This window comes from Colletotrichum spaethianum (genome assembly GCF_022836535.1).
Source record: "Colletotrichum spaethianum MAFF 239500 DNA, contig12, whole genome shotgun sequence".
Classification (NCBI taxonomy): domain Eukaryota; kingdom Fungi; phylum Ascomycota; class Sordariomycetes; order Glomerellales; family Glomerellaceae; genus Colletotrichum; species Colletotrichum spaethianum.
In genome coordinates, this window is record NW_026054782.1 from 535,558 (window position 1) to 555,708 (window position 20,151).

At 53.3% G+C, this 20,151-nt stretch overlaps 5 protein-coding genes across 5 annotated transcripts; 1 reads left to right on the forward strand and 4 right to left on the reverse strand.

The window, feature by feature from the left end:
- Positions 1-7,878: 7,878 nt before the first annotated feature.
- ColSpa_05474 (uncharacterized protein) lies at positions 7,879-8,313 on the reverse strand (the record flags this gene model as incomplete). Its single annotated transcript, XM_049271686.1, has 1 exon — positions 7,879-8,313. The coding sequence occupies one exon, from the start codon at positions 8,311-8,313 to the stop codon at positions 7,879-7,881; it is 435 nt and encodes a 144-aa protein (XP_049127643.1).
- Positions 8,314-9,381: 1,068 nt separating this feature from the next.
- On the reverse strand, positions 9,382-11,200 carry ColSpa_05475 (efflux pump vrtL; the record flags this gene model as incomplete). Its single annotated transcript, XM_049271687.1, has 2 exons — positions 9,382-10,676; positions 10,753-11,200. The coding sequence occupies 2 exons, from the start codon at positions 11,198-11,200 to the stop codon at positions 9,382-9,384; spliced, it is 1,743 nt and encodes a 580-aa protein (XP_049127644.1).
- Positions 11,201-12,729: 1,529 nt separating this feature from the next.
- Positions 12,730-14,043, reverse strand: ColSpa_05476 (protein La; the record flags this gene model as incomplete). The annotated part of the gene is made up of 3 exons (XM_049271688.1): positions 12,730-12,877; positions 12,932-13,728; positions 13,789-14,043. The coding sequence occupies 3 exons, from the start codon at positions 14,041-14,043 to the stop codon at positions 12,730-12,732; spliced, it is 1,200 nt and encodes a 399-aa protein (XP_049127645.1).
- Positions 14,044-14,919: 876 nt separating this feature from the next.
- Positions 14,920-16,731, forward strand: ColSpa_05477 (37S ribosomal protein NAM9, mitochondrial; the record flags this gene model as incomplete). Its single annotated transcript, XM_049271689.1, has 3 exons — positions 14,920-14,961; positions 15,119-15,688; positions 15,748-16,731. The coding sequence occupies 3 exons, from the start codon at positions 14,920-14,922 to the stop codon at positions 16,729-16,731; spliced, it is 1,596 nt and encodes a 531-aa protein (XP_049127646.1).
- Positions 16,732-17,998: 1,267 nt separating this feature from the next.
- ColSpa_05478 (cell division control protein 3) lies at positions 17,999-19,928 on the reverse strand (the record flags this gene model as incomplete). The annotated part of the gene is made up of 4 exons (XM_049271690.1): positions 17,999-18,634; positions 18,685-19,151; positions 19,212-19,358; positions 19,541-19,928. The coding sequence occupies 4 exons, from the start codon at positions 19,926-19,928 to the stop codon at positions 17,999-18,001; spliced, it is 1,638 nt and encodes a 545-aa protein (XP_049127647.1).
- Between the last annotated feature and the right edge of the window lie 223 nt (positions 19,929-20,151).

The window sequence follows — 20,151 nt, forward strand, 5'->3', positions numbered from 1 at the left end:
CAATACGCACAGAGATAGAGCCAGGGTGATGACTCTGCCTCCCCACAGACGGCGCAGACATGGGCAAACTTTCAGGGTCCTCCTTTCCACCCATCAATCTTGATGTTGAACATTCGTCAGGCACCGTAGACAACCTGGTCCAGAACCCGAGGTACATCGATCAGAGTTAGAGGGAACTTCCCTCTGTGACGGGCCGTCCGGTCAGTCTCTTGACCACCAGTCCGTCCTGCTGATCAACATTCATCTTTGTTGCAACATCAACAAACAGTCAGTGCCCGAACTCCAGCCTTCTCAGTCGCCCCACACCGAATCGATCGTCACGCTCTTCTGAAGAGAGGCGGCAACGCCATACCTACCCTCGCAACGATGCTGTGGATCCTGATGCCAAAGATACCATAGTACTGACCATGCTCTATGCTAGACAACTCCATAACCAACCGTCGAATCATGCTTCCACACACATCGCATCGGCCTTACCAAAACCTATTCAGACCACTGGCTTGGACACGAGACACGGGTCAGGACGGCTGGGAAATCTTCACCTCCGGTTCCGCAGGTCGAGTGCCGATGGCCTCCAGGGCATCCCTACACTATTGACCTACCTTCAACGAATACCACGACAGCGTGAGAAGCTCCGGTATTCCGCCCAAACTCAGAGCCCCATCGACCCTGGCAAATAAACGAACCCCCCGGGACCCAGAGTCGGCATCCAGCTCTTCGTTGGTGGTGTTGACTTAATCTAAGCCAAGGTACCTGTAAGGGGTACGCTGGCTCTAAGTTCTGCACGAGGTCTGAATAGGAGACACACGCGTTTTGCCTCTATTCCCAACCATAGCGCCACTCGTATCGTTTCGCGTGGCTTTGGGGACCACTCCCACTATAAACCATCCGAAGTAGCTTCACACACCAGTCTCTGGAAATCTGCCGATGATTCAAGACCCGATCGGTCCCGAGACTTTTCTCTCCTGTGATGAGTCGGAGTAGGAGAAACCCAAAACTTGACGAAATGAGAGCCGTCGAGGACGTCGCAGGCCGCAAAGGTGCTGCCAGTACTGCAAGGCACTTCCAACTTGATGCTCGTCATCCTTCTCAGTCGGCTCGCTTTTTCCCTCAGATGAGTTTCTGCAGGCTGTCACACCAATCTCACCACCATCCTTATGGTGCAGACCTTCGTATGCCCCCGAGTCTGGAGAAACGATCACTCTGGTCCGGCCTATTCAGTTGCCTCCACCGCTTCTCCGCACATGCGGAGCAAGGGATGTTTCTCCTCACCTTCCACACCCGTTGCAGTCGTCCCGCCCGTCTGCCCCACACACACACACACACACACACACACACACACACAGACGAAGTTACACCTGTACTCTGGTTCACCCCCCCTCCCCGAAATCTACTCGGTCCTCCCCGAGAGTCACGCCGTGTAGGGATAAAGCCGATCTTTTACGATGGCCTCGGTTCCCTCTTCAGGTCGCCGCCCATCGTGTTGCTTTTTCAAATGCCAGATCACCCACGAATAAGCCACACGGCACTCTGGGCACATAGAGGTCATTCCTCAGCACATCGGAGATGGATGCTGGATTCTCGTTATCAATGGCATGGAGTATCCTTGTCCTCTGCCAGAGACCACGGTCGACGCCTGGCTGCAATCACAAACGCCCAAAAGTACAGCCTCTTCGCGAATTTGCCTGAGGGTTGAAGAACGGCAGAAATTGGCCGAGCTACACATCTGCAAGCCACTGACACATCGAGGGCGGGTGGGTCATTCCAGGAGAACTTTTGATGAAGGCGTGCCACCAGCAATCAATACTGGCGAGTACGGAGACCGCGCAATCTTTCCCATAGCCCCTTTCCTTGGAGACGGTCGTTCATCACAGCTTCATACAAGACCCAGACAATCTTCAGCGAGCCCTGCGTCTCAAGGCTCAAGCTGCTGTGACAGTCCTGTTGTGGCGTGCCCAACTCCCTGACAGCCCAGTGACCGAAACCTAGTCACAGCAGAGCACCACAGTTCCATCTTAGGGCGCATGCATGAAGCAGCGCAGCTCGATGGTGGATTGTACCGTGGACATTTGGCCGACAACACCTCGCTACCAATATTCGGTCTCAAGCGCTACAAAGTGGCCGAGGTTACCCATGGCTAGAAGAACGAATGGTCCGTCTCCCTCAGACGACATTTAGTGCCTACCCCACCACCCAGTGTCCATGAAAGGGGTTCAGTCATCCGTCCATAACGACGTCACGACGGGACGTTTCCAGGGTTCTCACATACACCAAACTGTCGATTACATGGCCCTTTCTCTCTGCCTCTACCGGATCTGACGACGCAGACGAGTCATCCAGATGGCTTCTCGACGTCTTTGATGGGCAAAGGCGAACCCAAGGTGGAATGGCGCCACCAAATTAGGTTGCTCAAAGTGCCACGAGGTATTTAGCCTGAATACGGCACGGCGTCGCGCGTGGCGCCATACCGTTAACGGTCCTCGGTCCGTAACTCCAAAATTTGGAAAGATCTGACTGACGCCCCTTCGCTCCCATTCGTGGCTTTGCCACAAATGCTTCCTCCACGAACCAATGGACAACCCATGTTCTACCCCAACTCATCCACACCTTTATATGTGTTCTAACCCCCCTATATCACAGGTCCAATTCAGTCAGTCACCAGTAGTACCGGTAAGTGAGTGCTGTACCGGTGAGACTGTCTACTCAAATTCAACACAGCTTTTGTCTTGGGGACTGTTGTTCAACTCATCATCGCCGGCGGCCATATCTTCTGGTCGCATGAGCTCTTTCTATCGTTGACGGGTTGAGCTGAGCTGCGAACACTCGGCAGCTCTGACGCAGGGTTAGCTTTCGGTAACCGTCAAAGCATTGAACCAACTGCTTCTGCATGCTCCGTTCGTTTTTCACATGACCGAGCTGCCTGTTCTTGAGATACCGCTTTGCGCGTAGCGTCTCCCTAATGTCACCCTTTCATGCTGTCGCTGCTGCATACCACAAAATGGGTGGCCATTCCGTTCTCTTTCGTATTTGGCCTTCTGTCTTCCAACTCAACAGGACCTGTTCCCGTTCGACCTTCGCAACCACGTGGCGAACACAGGCCGGGAGGGAACTGCCAATGGCTAGTATTTCGGCAAATGCTTTTTGGATTCCTGTTGCAGTGCATTTCAATTCAGTCACCACCTACGTCGCCCCCCGCTCACGAGTATGACACAGCGGAGTATTTCTTCTTTTGATGCCGGCACTCAGTTGAGAGTTTCATTCCAACTTGATCCCAGTCGGAGCGCATGACCCTGGCTTCCGTTGACTTGGAGTCCTCATGCCGCCTTGACTTGATTAGGCCGCCACGGAATCCTCCCAACCAACAGCTCAACACACCAGAGTAATACACTGCTATTGGCTGCTGTCACTATGGTCATCATACTTGGGTCTATGCGTTCATCCCCATGGATGCCTTTATGCTCACACACCAAAATCGGGCGGCAGGCAAATGACGATGGATGGTCTAGTGGATCTCCGGAAGCTTCCAACCTTCAGACAGAGTCTGCTGATTAGATGAAGCAGCCCTTTCCGCATGGGCTTGCCTCACTCATCATGCATTTGTATTGTTGTATCTCAGTAGATCTATTTCGGGGGCCGTCTTCAGAACTTTGAAGTAACATAAACTCAAGGTGTGGTTTTGGGGGCTTCGGCATCTGGACCGCTCTTCCATCCAGGGGAAAGATGCTCCACAGGCTGTATCCTTACCTTTCTATCGATGGAGATGAAGCTCCTCTAGACCGTACTAAGGTCCAGCTACCAAGCAACTGTGTCACAAGTCTGCAAAGTGTTCCCTAGTTAAGCCTCGGTGTCTGAGAGTAAGCGCTCTTGAGGTTTGTTGCCCGCTTTCTCTTATACTTCAAGGACGAGGAATGGCTCTGACATTTGTTTTTACCCAGCTTCTCGGAACCAACATGGTACTCGGCCTTCCTAGCGAAATGCTCGGGGAGTTCCACCTTAGCGGCTGCTGCACATCGTGTGGAACTGCAGGAAAAGATCTCCTCTTTCCGGGGCAAAAGTCCCTCCTGTGACCCGCCACTCCGCTGATCATGGAGGATCCTACCATGTTTCTACCGCTCATTTCACGATCAGGACGGCACTATAGCTGACAAAATTGCAGACGGGCGTTCAAAAGTTTAACGAGCAATATTGCAAGAGGGGTTACCATGTTCTCCGGGCCGCTTACGAGCCGTGAGCATCACAGCGAGCGATGCTTGTCGATAGTACCCGGACGGCCAGACCCGTGGTTACCTGAGCATTACAACGTCAGGCTAGCCCATTCAGTCTCTGGTCCAGCTTCTGTTGGACTGCGTACTAGCTCTCCTTTCGACCTTGTCCCGCCCGCACGGGATGAGAGGACTGTTGCATACGGCACACTCGGGCCTGCGAACATGACGTCTATCGAAACAATGCTACTGCTCATGCAGCCTTTTCCACCCCCGACTGTTTACCCTAGCTGCCTACGGCACTTAATTTCAAGCTTGACAGCTAAGTTCAAGATTTGGGTCGGAGGAAAGGAGATATTGTATAGTGCCCACACGTGCCGGACGAACTTTGTTCAAGCATTCGGGAGCTGTCAGGATGCAAGTGATTCTATCAGGACAACACAGACCCCGAAACTACTCTCGACGGAGGGCTTTCCCCTCTATAGAAGAGGTATTTGGGGGTTTGCGTTATAGTTTGACACACAAAACCAACCACTTCAAATGTTTGGTACGACCAGCACATCGAGGTTGCAGCGGCTCCACTGCAGTTGTGCATGGCAAGAGTGAAAGCAGCTAACCTCTTTGGAGGTAAAACTGCGGCCATCGTGCTTGTACTCAACAGGTGATGAGTGGCTTGTTGCCCAAGGCAGCCACTTAGAGGCCGTAGATCTGCAAACAACCTTAGGTCTAGGTGGTAATGGATGAAGGGAGCACTCGATCCTTTGGGCTCTCGGAGCGTAACCAGCTTACGGGCTAGAGCAGCATGAACACACATATTGACGATTGGATCAAGGTTTGAGCCAATCTTGTATGGCGCTGCCACCTTAGGTTTACCTTTTCTCATATTGAATGCTCTGAGGTTTTTACTGAGAGAAAGGCGGAGAATTTCAGGTCTCTGGAGCGGAACTCTGGGAGGCTAGGTTGAAAGAAGTCTGTCGGGACACCGTTACTTGGCTGAGTACAGGCTCGCTTCCGTCGGTCATGGTGCCCCTCTTTTGAGTCTTCCTCCCGCTGAGCCGCGGTCTTTGCATCCGTCGGGGCGAGCTACCCAGATGTCACCTTATAGAGCTCACTTCTATAGTCCCCCTCGACGTCGGATTCTGTTCCAACCGCTCCGTGGAGTGTGAGCTAGTAATCTCTACTGATCGGCAGGTAGTCAGGAGTCGCAATCATCCGTTAAGCTTGCCTTGCGGCTCGATGTTTACGCCAATCCTTGACGTCCTAGTGCAACCCATCTTGATCACCTGAGAGAGGCGCAGCTCCCGCGGGTCTGTTCTGCTCCTCATGGGATGGGCAACAGTGAGTGTCGCGAGGATCACCTCCTTCTGTAGGCATACGGCGTCCCAAAATATACTGTCCCTGTTTTCCATGACACAAATCCTTCATATTGGGTATGCAAATTGTCTGCTGATGCTTCCGCATGGCTCCCAGAGCCAGCAAGGAAGCCCTCCCTCCGCTCCGATCGTTTCCAGATACAGCCAAGCTACGCCCAGGAATAAAACCTCCCCTCGCTCAAGAGCTGAGGGTCTACGCCGATCTTCCTTAGTTGTCTGGAACTGCTGTCAAGCCCCTTTTCAGTGTTTCCGTGGGCGTCCAAAGTCTGGATCTGGGGGCCTGACGATGTCACCCCCGCATTGGTCAGTGTGGCCGTGTCCCACCCCATGATGGAGTCCCTTCTATGGTAGCACAACATTATGCGGGTGTCTAAATCTTAGGCTTGTGATGTAAGGTACTGTACAGTGACAACAGGGATCAGCTATTATCGCAATCTACCGGGGAAGCTCTAAGCAGGCTCTGCAGGAAAGGTGTATCGCTTGGTACGGTTGGGCGTTGTCGGAGACTTTCCTGACAACCTTAGCGTCATCCAAAAGCCTTTCTGGCTTTCTGTTGCGACCTTGGTCAGTCTATAGTGGTATTATATTGCCATCTCTACGGTGTCAACTCTGAGTATGAACATTGTGTGCTTCTCAATACGGCAACTTCATGTTGTTAACATGGGTTGGAGTATTAAACACTACACTCCCGCATGATATCCCACACTTTTATTTGCTTCAGGTGGATGGTGGATTTAAGACCATCCCTTCTTCTTGACTTAGGCACCATAACCCAACTATATTCCGTATCATGGCGGTGCTTGGCTTCCGAAGTTCGTTTAGCTGCCTCATCACATGTATCTACAACGTTGCATCGTTGTTTGCGGAGGTAATTATGGTTTCTCAAGTCCGCAGTGACACAGGTAAGGTTTCCACTTTCCGCCGCGACATAGGCGCGATCAAAGTATCGTGCCGTCGTCGGCAAATCACAACTACCTAGTACTAAGGCTGGCATCAGAAAACCGAAGATGGTGGGATGTTGAGCTGAGAACTTGCCGGCTGTGTCAGGAAACACGGTACTCTCTTGGCCACTGTGATGGCGCTTACTACGTCTGCCTAGTTATGTAACGGTATGAGTTGCCCGGCTTTGAATGCATATCTTGGCTATCCGTCAGTCGATGGCGAAGCGATTGAGACCATCGAGAAATCTATATTATACTACTTCCAGTCGGCCAGAATGCAAATCTAGCTAACCAAGAGCCTGTTGACGAGTGAAAAAGCTAAACTACGCTTATAGCATGATGATGAATCCAACTTGATGGAACAGAGTGTTCTAAGGGAAACAGTCCACACAAGCATTTAGGATGTACTTGAACCTATAAACAACACTTTTCACACTTAATAGACAGTATGTCGTCTACTTGTGTTATAACTGTGTTGTTCTTTAAGCCAGGAAGTTCAGATAGGGTCACGCCATACATTGTCAGAAAGATGAGACAGAACGATTCAATTGAGTGCGCCGGGTCTATATTCGTAAAGCAACGATTCATCTTTGAATTTAACTTCAGCAAGTATTTGAGAAACCAAAGAGCAATAGACCTAGACACCTCTAGTATGGAACTCGAGGTGTGGTTAGTTGATAAAGACAGTTGACGTTGCCACGTGGAGCTTGTCAAACTCTAAGTTGCTAACCAATCTTCTTTCAACCACAGAGGCCGGCAGTGTTCATACGATGTAGGAAGGTCTGTGTATATGTTGAACTCGTCACGCACGATGTTGACTTACTGTGGAGAGTCTCTCAGAGCAGTTCAGTTTCCATTCTCTTCCATAAGCAGACATTATAAATGATAGGACATAAACACTTTAACTTTCGCCGCGTCTCGCTTCTAAAATTGAATGGGATAATCATCAGACATATTCAGTCTTACGTAAATTGAAAACAGCCTCTTTATTCGCCTTTCCCAGACCAGTTGTCAAAGTAATTATTCCATAAGCAAGTACAATCCCACTAGAGCTGAGCACCGATGATGTTGCAATTTGTATTGATTTCATTGATTTTGAACCCCTGCAAGCAACAAACTGATACCTGATGCAGAGAAAAGTCAACTAAAACGCTTGAGAGTTTTGATCCTCAAGATGTTTTCTTGTTCCCCAGTGAATGCCTGTCTGATGCGGGACGGTTCTTTAACAGGCGTTTTCGAAGATTGATTCCCATCATCGTATACCCTGTTTTCCAAATGTACCTTGAATCAAGAACATCCCATGAGGTTTACGTGTTGTGAAACCAGACTTCAGTCATTGATGCCTCGGGACCGCTATTCCCTTCAGTTAGGCGCCGCACCACACCTAGCACTCTTCCATAGATACCCAGCTGAGCTCCTCGCCGCAAGGCAATCCCCAGAGCCGCTACGGTAATCTGCGTACTTGGTGACTCCTCCGCAGTTGTACCCGTCGTAGAGATAGCAGCCGCCACTAGTCTTCGCTCCGCTTCCCTTCCAAACACTAGCCACGTTGATGCTCTGACTGCTGCCTGGCATGTTGAGCGCGAAACATTCTGCCGCAGCACCGCCATTCACGTACTCGCCCGCGCGGGGTGAGCGCGTCCACCATGCCGCCGTCTCGCTGGTATAGGCCGAACAGCCCGAGTTAGAGTAGAAGTTGATTTGCACCGCTTTTCCCGTTTCGTAGTTGGCAGAGACCGGGTTGGCGAGCTGGAGGACGATTGCTGCGAAGAACGTGGAGGACAATGCGACGTACATCTTGACGGTTATGGTTGAGGGCGGTGAGAAAGGATGGAAGGGCTGAACAAGATCGATGTTGAAGGGAGGACTTCTTCTTAAGCTGTGACAAGTGAGTGACTGAGAACTGGTTTATTGGATTTAGAGTAAACTGAATGTTGTGCCTTATATACAGTATCAATGCTTGAAAAAATGCTATTATCGTGAAAGTATCAGCAAACACTATAGACCCCATCGCCACACTCAGCAACCAGCAACATATGCTGAGGTATTTTGTGAACATGGTAGCCTGATTTGAAACTTAGTAAAAACCACCCTGTACGACCAATGTTTCTAACATTGCCTTCCTATCTCATCGTTTCTAGGCGCCTTGGCGTATTGAATCCAATGCAGTGGCTTATTCAGCGTCTCTCAGCTCCAGCAGTTTCTGCTGTCGGTTAAGCACGACGGGACGGGCCATGCGGATGAGTTGACCCTTTAAGTTAGTAAATACGAGTAATGTCTGTAATTCATCGCGCAGACCACCGCATATGTCTTTAAAGTATCAACAAACCAGTCAGCGCCCAGCAGCGAAGAAATGGACGACTACGATTGTTCAATGACAGTAGGGCAGAACTCAGTCGGTTTCTCGAGTTGCTGACTAAGGTCTTTGATGAGTAACTACTCCGTAACAGCATCCATGACGACCTCACTGCTTCTCATGTGGCATCCTGCTTCAAAACACAAAAACAAACACAAAACAAAAACACAAAACGTAGGAAAACTGGCAACTGGGCAGCGCGGCCAGTTTGTATTGGGGCTTTTCATTCTCTCTCAAGTAGCTATGATATCCTACCACAAGACTGGTTATACTACTAGCACAGACAGTTTGCCTTCAAGTTGTCGAAGTGGGAATTCAGAATAGATGTCATGTCTTTCATGCTCGAAACGGTTATGTAAACTGCACGCTGATGTGAAGTCCGCCCAGATGCTAATCAGTTCATACACACCACTAATTCTCAAGGGCTTCTATTAACACTCTGATACATTCAAACCAAAAAACAGCGTTCTTCTCTTCCATCTCCATCGCAGGGGTATATCAAACAACGCTTAACCGGCAGCATACTGGCTCTTCTTCCTCAATCTCGGCCCAAACTTCCACAGCAACAATGGCCCAGGCCACCCAATCACCACTCCCAACAAAGCAAGCAAGCTGTTACCCCAACCATATTCCAGTTTATTATACAGGCTCGGCGCGAACAGAGGGAACCCGAACCCGGCCAAGCTTCTCAGCACCGTTGCCGCTGCCACCGCGCTCGCGGCGTACTTGGTGTACGTGTCGACTAGGAACCCCTGAATGCACTGGAACCCGATAATTACCCCAGCGCTGAAGATAACCGCGCCAATGTTAGGCCCAATCCAGTGCGTGTGGTACTGCGCCGTCCAGCCGTAGATCAGCAACCCGGTAGGAACCAGTAAGGCGCCGGGGATCATCATCGGCACCCGAAACTCGGGGCGTCCAGGACCGCCGTCAGGAACGTACCGGCGCTTGAGAGCGGCATATATACGGTCCTGCAGCGGCGCGCACGTCTGCGCCCCGATGAAAAAGCCGAGGCCCAGAGAGATGTAGTTCAGTCCACTGATCCCCACGGTTTCGCCGTATTCGCCCGTCCAGAGCGCGGGGAAGGTTGAGAGGACAAGATACATGAGGCCGTATAGGTACATCATGTATAACGCTAAGCACTGAACCAGCGGCTGAGTGCCAAGGAGGCGGAAGGGGCGGGTAAAGGCGATGGTGAGGGTGCGGGCGATGGTACGGTCTGGGTGATCGAAGTCGGTGTGCAAGTCGGTGTTGCCCGTCTCCTTGATGAGGCGTTTCTTTCTTCGAGTGAGGAGGACGGGCGCGAATGTCTCTTGGAGGACAAACACGCCGATGGACTGGATGACCGCAGTGAGGATGGTGGTGCTGTAAAAGATCCAGCGCCATGTCGTGTTTTGCGTGACGAAGCCGCCGGCGATTGGACCGATGGCTGGCCCTAGGAGTGGCATGAGACTATAAAGCGAAATGGCCTTGCCACGCTGCTCGGCTTCGAAAAGGTCTCCAAGAACGCCTCCACCAATAGCGAGAGGTGCGGAGCCACCGAGGCCAGCGAGAAAGCGGAATGCTATGATCTGGCCCTTTGTGCGGGCGAGGCCGCATCCGAGATTGAAAAACATGTAGAAGAGATTCGTGAGTTGAAGAACGATCACGCGACCGTAGAGCTCTGAAAGGGGGCCCCAAGCCAGGGGGCCGATGGCATAGGCGAGGACGAAAATGGAGAGAACAAGAGCCTGCTCGAAGGAGCTGGTAATGTTGAGTTCACTGCCGATGGCCTCCAGGGCGGGGGCGACCATGGACGAGGAAACTGGCGAGAGGAGGGTGAAGCATGATACTGGCGACATTAGTGAGCGTCCTTTTTACAGGCGGGGGAATCAACATACTGCAGAAGACTGCTGCCCACTTCCTCTTCATAGACCATTGTTTCGGGTTTCCGGGGTCGTTGGGTCCATCCCATGTGACCAAGTTGGGGTCCCGTGGAGTTCTGGTGGTTGGTGTCTTTTCCAAGTCTGAAGGAGGGCCGACTTCCAAGTCTCGTCTGTTCTCGATTCCATCTCTGACTTCAGATATCGTCCTGGTGAGGGACCGGGACCTTGTGCTCCTCGTGCTCTGAAGGACGCGCCCACTGTGTCCCGAGCTGCTGTCGCTGTCATCTGAGGAAGTTGAGTGCCGCGGAGAATCCGTCTGTTTTTCCCGGACTTCCTTTTCCGCTGGTCCAGTGATTGCTCTCTCAACCTCATGTCTCAGCGTCGTGCGCTGGGGACTCGTTGGCTGGTCTTCGTGGTAGGAGTCATGTTGAGTCGTGCGAGTTGTATTGTTCGTTTCCGCCATCACCTTATCAGTCTGCAAATGAAGGATACCTCAACGTCTGTCTTTGAGCATGACAAGCCAATCGCCTAGGCGTTGATAGAAAGTAAAAGTATTTCGATCACGTACGGAAGGATAGGCGGCAGTAAGTTTTGGAAAGTAAGGGGAGAAGTATAGATTGAACCCATGCAACTCCAGATAACCGGGAACGATCTCCAATTAAGTAAAAACGAGGAGCAATGGGAAACGGAGGGTACGTAGGAATGAATCATTCCCAACAAAATCTCTTCAAGTGCGCCCCAGCCAGAGTTCCCCAGAAGTGCGGCCCGCCGCACATCGCTACTCCATCGGCCACGCATCCGCGCCTAACACTTCGGGAAGGTAGTCGTTATGCCGATGTCCATGACCAGGAACACTGGCTTACTGTCCAATGACGTCTGCTGACACGGTTAGATGCGACTAAAAGCTGCACAGCAAGACCAGAAACTCGAGCAGACAGAGGTTGCCTTCGGGGTTCCTTGGCCACATGATGCTGTCTGAAGCAGCGCTAGGCGCAGAAATCCCCGAAACTTCGATGGGGCTCAGCTGTTTCCATTGTTATTTTAGGTACCTGAACCCTTCTCCCCGGGAGCATGTGCGGGAATAGCTGGTACGGCAACGATGAAAACGGATGACGTTCTTGGTTACAGCGGACATAAAGAACCACAAACGCCGTGCTGTTTAAGGGCGTATGGCGCAGCAGAGAGAAACTGCGACTGCCGAGTGGCCGGATTTTGCCTCCGTACTCCGTAATTTCGCTTGCCCGTCCCGGCGCCCGGTGCCGAATCGGCAGCCGATCCAGGATCGCCGACGTTCGGATGGCAGCTCCTGTTGGTTCGCTGTGGGTTTGGATGGGGCTGACCATCTCCACACTCTGGCAGTCCTGTAAACTTGTCACAGCGTGCAACCTTTTCGGCCTCAGAATTGTGACGGCAAACATCCTTGCTTGTGTTGCATCTCTGAGAACTCGGCCTTCGCCCGGCAGATTGGGTCGCATACGAGGGGGTGCGGCATTAGAGCTCGATTCCTTCATTATCAAGGGTCAGTGACCCGCGACCCGCGAGATACTACTCGCGCATTGCTGGCATTGCAGTAGCTGGTGCCCTACCAAGCAGGTGTATGCACTTAGTTAGTGCCATTCTCACGCCAATTCAAACGAGTCAAGGGCCAAATGGTTGTTATAAATGGTCAGAAATATCTCGATTGACTAACGTGTGACACAGCAGAGAGCCGTATATCCGCTGATGAATAGGGACAGATGCTTCTCGCAGTTGCGATCTCGCAAGACTCGAGGCACTATCCGAGTAAGGTCACATGCTCATGCTATTCGTAACAACCAGACCTCTAAGCTAGCTATACCTAAAGCCAAGTCCCATGAACGCCGTAGACCGTTTGCCTCGTATTGTCAACGGGCAGGAGAGCCAAAAATTCGAGTCCGATAAAGTTGCTTTTGTAAGTGGTATCTTGTTTCAGAGGAATCCAAGGCACAATGGGTAGACATCCACCACATTAGCCTATGCGGCGACATCCGTCTTGGTGTCGACCTTCTTCGCCTCGGGCTGGGCGGCACCATCGTCCTCGCGGGAGCGCTTGCCGTTGCCGTTCTTGTCTTCGGCGACGACCTCGCCCTTGTCGTTCGTGGCCTGGATCGTAGGCTTGCCACTACAGGATTTGTCAGTCAAACTGCTCGCTCTAGAAACAAAGTTCGATACATACGCGTTGCGGTCGCTCGTAACCTCGTTGGGGTTCTTGCGGTTCTCCTGGTTGTCGCGTCCACCGCGGCGGTCTCCACCACGGCCACGGCCACGGCCACCACGTCCACCGCGGCCGCCCTTGAAGCCGTTCTTCTGGTCGTGGTCGCGGCGCTGCTTCCAGTCGTCCTTGCCGAAGTTGCCTCCACGGCCACCGCGGCCACGACCGCGTCCACCACGGTCGTTGCCCTCCTTGCCCTCAAAGAATCGGCGCGAGGTGTTGGGCTCGAGCTTGCCAGCGTTGATCAGAGCGCTCTTCTCACGAACGTAGTCGATCTTGGGCATGATCTTCAGGTCGTGGTCCTTCCACTTGGGCTTGGGATCGAGAGCGACGAACTTCTGGGCAGCCTCCTCATCGGGGAACTCGACAAAGACGGAGCCCTTGAAGAGCTTCTCGTTGGTGCGGCGGAGGCGGACGGCGTTGATGGGGCCGAATTGGGTGAAGAACGCCTCGAGGTCGAACTGGGTGGAAGGCTCCTCGTCGCCGAAGCCCTTGACGTAGACGCAGCGGGCGTTGTACTTGTCGCTACCAGGGGTGTAGGCCTGCTTACGCTGGATGGTCTCCTCGCCCTCCTCGCCAGCGATGTTGACCTGGGTGCTCTCCTTCAGGGCAGCGACAACAGCGGAGTAGGGCTGGAAGCGGCGCATGCGCTTGAAGTTGGTGATGGTCTTAAGGGGGATGGGCTTGTTCTCGAATCCGCCAGTAAGCTCCCAGAGGTACTTATCATGGGGCAGGTTGCTGTCGGAAAGATAAAATTCGACCTGGAATCGGCCAGGTTAGCCAATGAATCATTCCTAGTTTACACGGACGTAGCGCCTTACCTGCTTGCGGATTTCGACGGGGTCGTCGGTCTCCTTCAAAAGCGAAGCGTCAAACTTCACATTGTTAGAGTGCTGCTTGCTGTCGATCTGAGCGGTTGTCTTGATGATGTTGGCGTCCTTCTTCTCGGATTCGGCAGGCTTGGCCTCAGACTCCTCCTTCTGGACAGTCTCGTCGGCCTTCGCAGGCTCCTCGACCTGGGCGGGCGCATCGACGGCAACAGCCTCGACGGGCTTGGTTTCCTCGGCGGCGCTCATGGTGTAAGGAGTCGAAGTGTGTGGATTGCAGGCGATGAATGTTCTAAACAAAACAACAAGATAATCAATGACAGATTCCTTTTGAAGATAGGTTCCGTTACAATCAACCAGAGATTGTCGCGTGCACAAGGTGAGTAACACGGCGAAGGGGGTAGGACTCGAGGACAAGGTTGGTAGGAATATTGTGTGGCGGGGTAGGCAACCGCTGAGAGTCACAGGGAAAATTGAGTAATTCGGAGAAAGCTTACAGCAAGAAGGACGAGTCAATGCGATTCGGCGACTCTGATACCAAATGGCTTTTTTTCGGGAGTGTCTTGTTGTTCGAGCTTTTGGACACTGCCGGTTGGGAAAATAATAATTCTTTGGTAGTAGTAGCGCGAGAATGGCAGAAAAAAAATGCGGCGGTTCCCCAGCAGTGAGGATTTTGCGACGAGAATTCGCATGCACGAGCGAGAGCTCCAGTTTCTGCCGCAGCGGGCTGCGCGCATTCGATACCACACCGCCCGCAGCTCGTCTCCACTTGGTGAGGTGGGGGACTGAAAAACTCGACCACACAGGTGACGGCAAGCATCGCCAACGCTGCGGGAGGCTGGGTACGTACCGGCATGATCGCAGAGGGACTTGGCCATCTGGTCTGAGCCTCCAGCCTTGAGCTTCAGGGACCTCTCCCTTAGGTAAGCATTTGATCTGGCGAATCAACTGCTGCCGCACGTGACTACGTGACAGCTGCTCCTTTAAGCAAGACGAGGTACGTACCGCCTCATCGGGAATTGCCGTCCCATCGCCAAAATTTCCGTCTCTGCGTCCTATGCTCCCGAAGCTGTCGCCATCCCTCCAGCTCTCAGTACACGACCAAATCACCCCAATTAGCCCAACATGAGAGGTAGAAAGCCAAGGTGGTACAGTTTGACCAAGCCCGTAAGTGACTCTCCATTCATCTTTACAGTTCCAGTGTCAATTGCAACCTCTCCTGGACCCTCTGAGAACATCATGCGACACACGAGCATTTGTCCTCACGGCGTGGGACTACGAACAGAAGCTAACCACCGACCTGCACCGCTAGAAACTCCGGCAGTCATGGAACAAATACAATCTCTTCAACATCGCCAAAGCGAACCTGAGACAAGGTCGCCACGGTAGGACCTTCTTCCAGCAGAAATGGGCCGCCAAGTCCATGACCCGTGGCTACCACGGTGCCCATATCAAGGAGACGGACTGGAACCGCGCCTTCTCCCGCCGCCTCTTCTCCGCCGTAGACATGCCGCCCGAGTACCTTGCCTCCTTCGACGGCTCAGAGCAGGCTGCCGGCCGCGGTTCCGGCTTGCACGCCGAGCCTGGCTCCAAGGACCGCACGCCCACCGCCGACAACTTCTCCCAGTACGAAAAGGAACGACAGCGCCGGGTCCGCGCGCTCAAAGCCTCTGCTGGTCAGGCCAGCCATCCGGCGCAAAGATATATCGGGAGGGACTCAAAGGGCCAGATGCTGGCCCAGCCCATCCACGATATGACGCCCTACATGCAGATGGCCTACGCGCCGCTCGAGAGGAGGCTAGATGTTGCCATCTTCCGCGCCATGTTCGCTAGCAGTACGCTCCAGGCCAAGCAATTTTGCACACACGGCGCCGTCAAGGTCAACGGCAAGCCGGTAAGCTCTCAAACACATTGATGACGTGGTGCGTAAATGACTGATTCCGTCTCTTCCAGATGCGTTACGGTGCCTACAAGCTCAACCCAGGCGACATGTTCCAAGTCGATGTCGACTCCGTCCTCTATGCCACTGGCCGTGCCAAAACCCCCGCCCACGCAAAGTTCCTCGCTGGTGAGGACTGGGAGACCAAGAACGCCGTCAAGGACTCCAAGGAGGGCAAGAGCCGTATCCTCGACCCTGAAGCCTCAGAACAGGCCGCAGCCGACACACCCGTCGAGGCTGAGGCCGAAGCCGCCGCCGAGGCAGCCGTCGAGGAGGCTGAGGCAGCCACTGCCGAGGGTGGTGAGGATGCCGCCGCCGCGTCAACAGAAGAGAGCCAGGCCTCTGAGGAGGACCGCCGCGCCGCGCATCACAAGCAGCTCAAGGCCCTCGTCCGCTCCGCAAAGTCTCTCATCAACGACGGTGAGGGCCTCAATCCTCGCAAGAAGCGTCAGCTCCGCGCCTTCATGACGGAAGCCAAGCGCGCCATCTCTTCCTCGGGCCGTGTGACCAATGCCGAAGCGTCTTCCAACGACCCCAACGCCGTCATTGACAACCTGTCAGCCATGCTCAAGGACTTCAAGCTCGACGGCACCCAAGTTGAAGCCGTTCCCGCCGAGGCCGGACAACAAGCCGAGCAGCAGCCCAAGAAGCAGTCTGAGCACAAGGAGAAGGCCGCCACCGAGACCATTACCGACCTCGTTTCCTCCAAGGAGGTCCGCAAGCAGATTGACGGGCTATCACGGGACGAGCAGAAGGCGCTGGCCAACCTGCTCCGCCGGGACGCCGAGAACCCCATTGACGAGTCCAAGCCCTACTGGACCCCCTGGGAGCCGCGCCGCTACATGGCGCCCTTCGCCTTCATCCCTCGCTACCTCGAGGTGAACCAGAACATCTGCGCCGCCGTCTACCTCCGCCACCCCGTCGCCCGCCGCGGCACGGCCGAGGTGCCCACCCCTTCCCTTACGAGACCAACCAGTTGGCCTTCAACTGGTACCTGAGGAGGCATTAAACATGCAATAATGACGGTTGCGCGGGCGAGGATGTTGCCGGGGGGAGAGAGGTAGAGGAGATGGCCGCTCCGGCGGAGAGCAGGCGGCATTGTACAACAGGATATAGAGCCCAAAAACTTGTAGGACTTGCATGTAAAAGGCTTAGATAGAGTCTTATATGTACATCATCAATGGCAGGGGGGAATGATAAATCTCTACCTCGTCAAACATTTCAGAACGGCTCTTCCCTTGATACCATCCCGTCTTGACTTGCTGCCATCGCATGTGCATTTCTCACAAATCCCGTGACAGTGTATTTGTAACATGAGGCTCCATGACTATGTCCTTAGGAGTCAATTGGTAGCACCGGACGTCAGATACATGTCAGACATATCAGTAGTGGGCTGTCACGACCGTTCACAATTACTCGTAGCACACGCATCATGGGATTAAAAGTTTAGGGAATCATCCTTTTCGAAGCGCACTGAAACTAAGCTAGCAAAGACGTCAAGGAAATGAAATGCCAAGTAAGCGAAAACACCTGTCATACCAGGCCGTCTTCGACCCCTCCTTCTCCATGACCTCATCCGAGTAAAATACAACATCGAGGGGGTGATTTGCTAGACATAAGCGGGCTGCTTCTATCGTCACGACGCAGCGGTACCATCTGTCTACCTTGATCGTGCGTCCGCAGCTGGAAGAAAGGAGGCTGATTCAGCACCAGGAGACAGGAGTATCTAGGCGTGGTGTCGTAGATTATAAAGCCCTATTCCGAGTGGCAAGTCCTTTCCGAAAAGAAATGAATCCACGAAGATACTCTGCTAGCGCAAGTGTGTGTCCCACCGACCAAATCAAGTCTCTCCCCGAGGTCCTACTCAACCGAGCCCGCCGTAAAAAGACGGGCCACGACCAGTAGAGCTGCAAAAGTGTTCCGTGAAACGCCTCATCGCCAGAATCAAGCCTCGCGGAAGCAATGACTCCTCGTATTTGTTTCTTTCGCGTTTTCCCCTCCTTAGTCTGCGTCAAGGCCCCCCCTTGCGTGCCTGCTTCGTAAAGACTTTTGGTGATGTTGGGATTCCGTATGTGATTAGATGAGGGGTTGGTTGATTAAAAGAGGTCCAGAGAAAAGGGGTGATAAGAAAGAACAAGAAGAGAATCGAGACAAAGAGACGCGTTGTGCTGGTATTGTATGGGCATCATTGGTACTTAGACGTGGGTCGTAGAAAGGAGAGAATGCGGACAATGTGTGGCGTCGAAAGACCGAGGATGTGGCATCTTAACGAAGCGAGAAGCCCTTCCGCTTGCCTTCCTTCTCGATGGGCCGACCGCTCTCGACTCTTTGCTTCTTCTCTTCGAGCTCCATGCGTTGGCGCTCCAACTGCTCCTTCATCTCTCTGTGGCGAGAGTAGAGCTCTTCTTCGCTCTGCTTCAGCTTGCTCTCCTTCTCGGCGACCTTCTGTTGGAAGACCATCTTCATCTCGGCCTCCATCTTGGCGAGCTTCTGCTCGTGCAGGGCGCGCTCCTCCTCCTGCTTGACGGCAGGGTTGACCTCCTTGAAAACGCTGGGGTCTTGCGACACACCCATGCCGATGAGCTTGTCGGTACGGTAGTTCTCGTACAGGCTGTTGTTGGTGTGCTCCTTGAGCTCCTCCATGTGGGTACGGATGAGCATCTGGCGGAGCTTGACGAAGTCGCAGTGCTCCTCATTGTCGACCTCAATGACACCCCAGGGGTAGCTACGTCCGCGGACCTTGCGGCCGTCGGCGTTGGTGATCTCGTTGGTAGCACCGACCACAGCGAAAGGAACCTTAGACATGATCTCATTGTTCTCGGCAATGGTCTCCTCGTCGTCGAGCTCGTAGCGCGGGCCCTCGAAGATCTGGATATCGTGGTACTTGATGTCGGAAAGAATCTGATGGCTGGTCAGCAAGTGCAATTGGAAGGGTGTCGAATTGAACATACTCTGGACTTGAAGTTGGCAATCTCCTCATCGGTGAGGGTATCAGCCTTGGCAATGACGGGGATGAGGTTAACCTTGGTGTGAAGGCGACGCATGACCTCGATGTCGAGAGGCTTCAGGGAGTGGCCAGTCGGCTGAATGAAGAAGACGCAGGCATGGATACGGTTGTCCACAATGTTCATGCGGTTGACCTTGTTCTCGGCGTCGAGGTAAGCGTCGTAACGCTGCTCAATGTTGTCGACAATCGGGCGCCAGGACTCGTCATTGTTAACAAAGTCACCGAAGCCAGGGGTGTCGACGACGGTCAAGCGGAGACGAACGCCAGCCTCCTCGATGTCGGCGCTGATGGATTGGATCTGGACAGTCTTGGGAAGGATGTCGAGGCTAGGTCCCTTGCGCTCCTTGGGAGGATACAGGGAGGTGTTGAAGAGGGTGTTGACGAGGGTTGACTTTCCAAGTCCGGATTCACCTAGAGATTGAGTCCGTCAGCACTTGTTCTCGCCTTCTGGGTATAGAAACCAAAACTTACCAACAACCATCACGTTGAAGTTGAAGCCCTTGCGGACACTCTTGCGGTGCCATTGGTTAGGCAGGTTGGCAAAGCCGACATAGCCAGTTAGCTTGCGGCGAACAATGTTCCTAAGATCACTGGAAGGGGCCGAGGGGGCACCACCAGCTTGATAGGGGTCAGAAACGGGCTCGTCCGCAGGAGGCGAAGTGGGCGCCCGCGAGGGCGGCGGGAGGTGGCAGGAGAACCTTCAGAGGCTGTTTGAGCAATTACGTCAGCAAATTTGATGTCATACACAATGCGTGTGGTCAGTATGCAATGGCAAGGCAGAGGCGAGAGGAACTTCTGACATGCTGGCGGGCCGTTTGATAGAGCTTCGTCCACATTGGCAGTCGAATTGGGGTCCTTGGGCTCCCGGGTGGGTTCCGGTCGAGGCCGTTTGGAAGGTTGAGCATTGTGCCGGGTGTTTTGATAAAGATCCTCGTATGATATCGGGTTGTTGGGCCCAATCTTGGGTGCACCGTCCACGTCAAGCAAGCTCTTGTAGCGGCGAACAGTGACAGTCGAGTCGGAGGAAGCTTTCGAGACAGACCTGGCGTTTTCCTTGGCTTGTCCCATGACCATGTCGACGGTTGCCGGCAGGCTGCTGTATCTCCTGGAGGCATCATATGCGGTGGACTTGTCGAGCTGGACGCTCCTGGTGCGTGCCTTGACGTGTTCAACCAATTTGATGGCCATTGTGGATGTTGTGTTGTGTTGATCTGAGTGGTGCAGGGCGATATCTCTGGCCTATTTCATAAAGGACCAAAAAAAAGGAGAACCCAAGAAACGGTAAATTGGTGGAACGAATGTGGGCGTGTAACGAGAGATGCGTTGATGTCGAGAGGAGAAATCCGGAACGTGGCTCGGGACGAGAAGAACAACGATACAAGACCTCAGACGGACATTGCCTGCCTGTTGG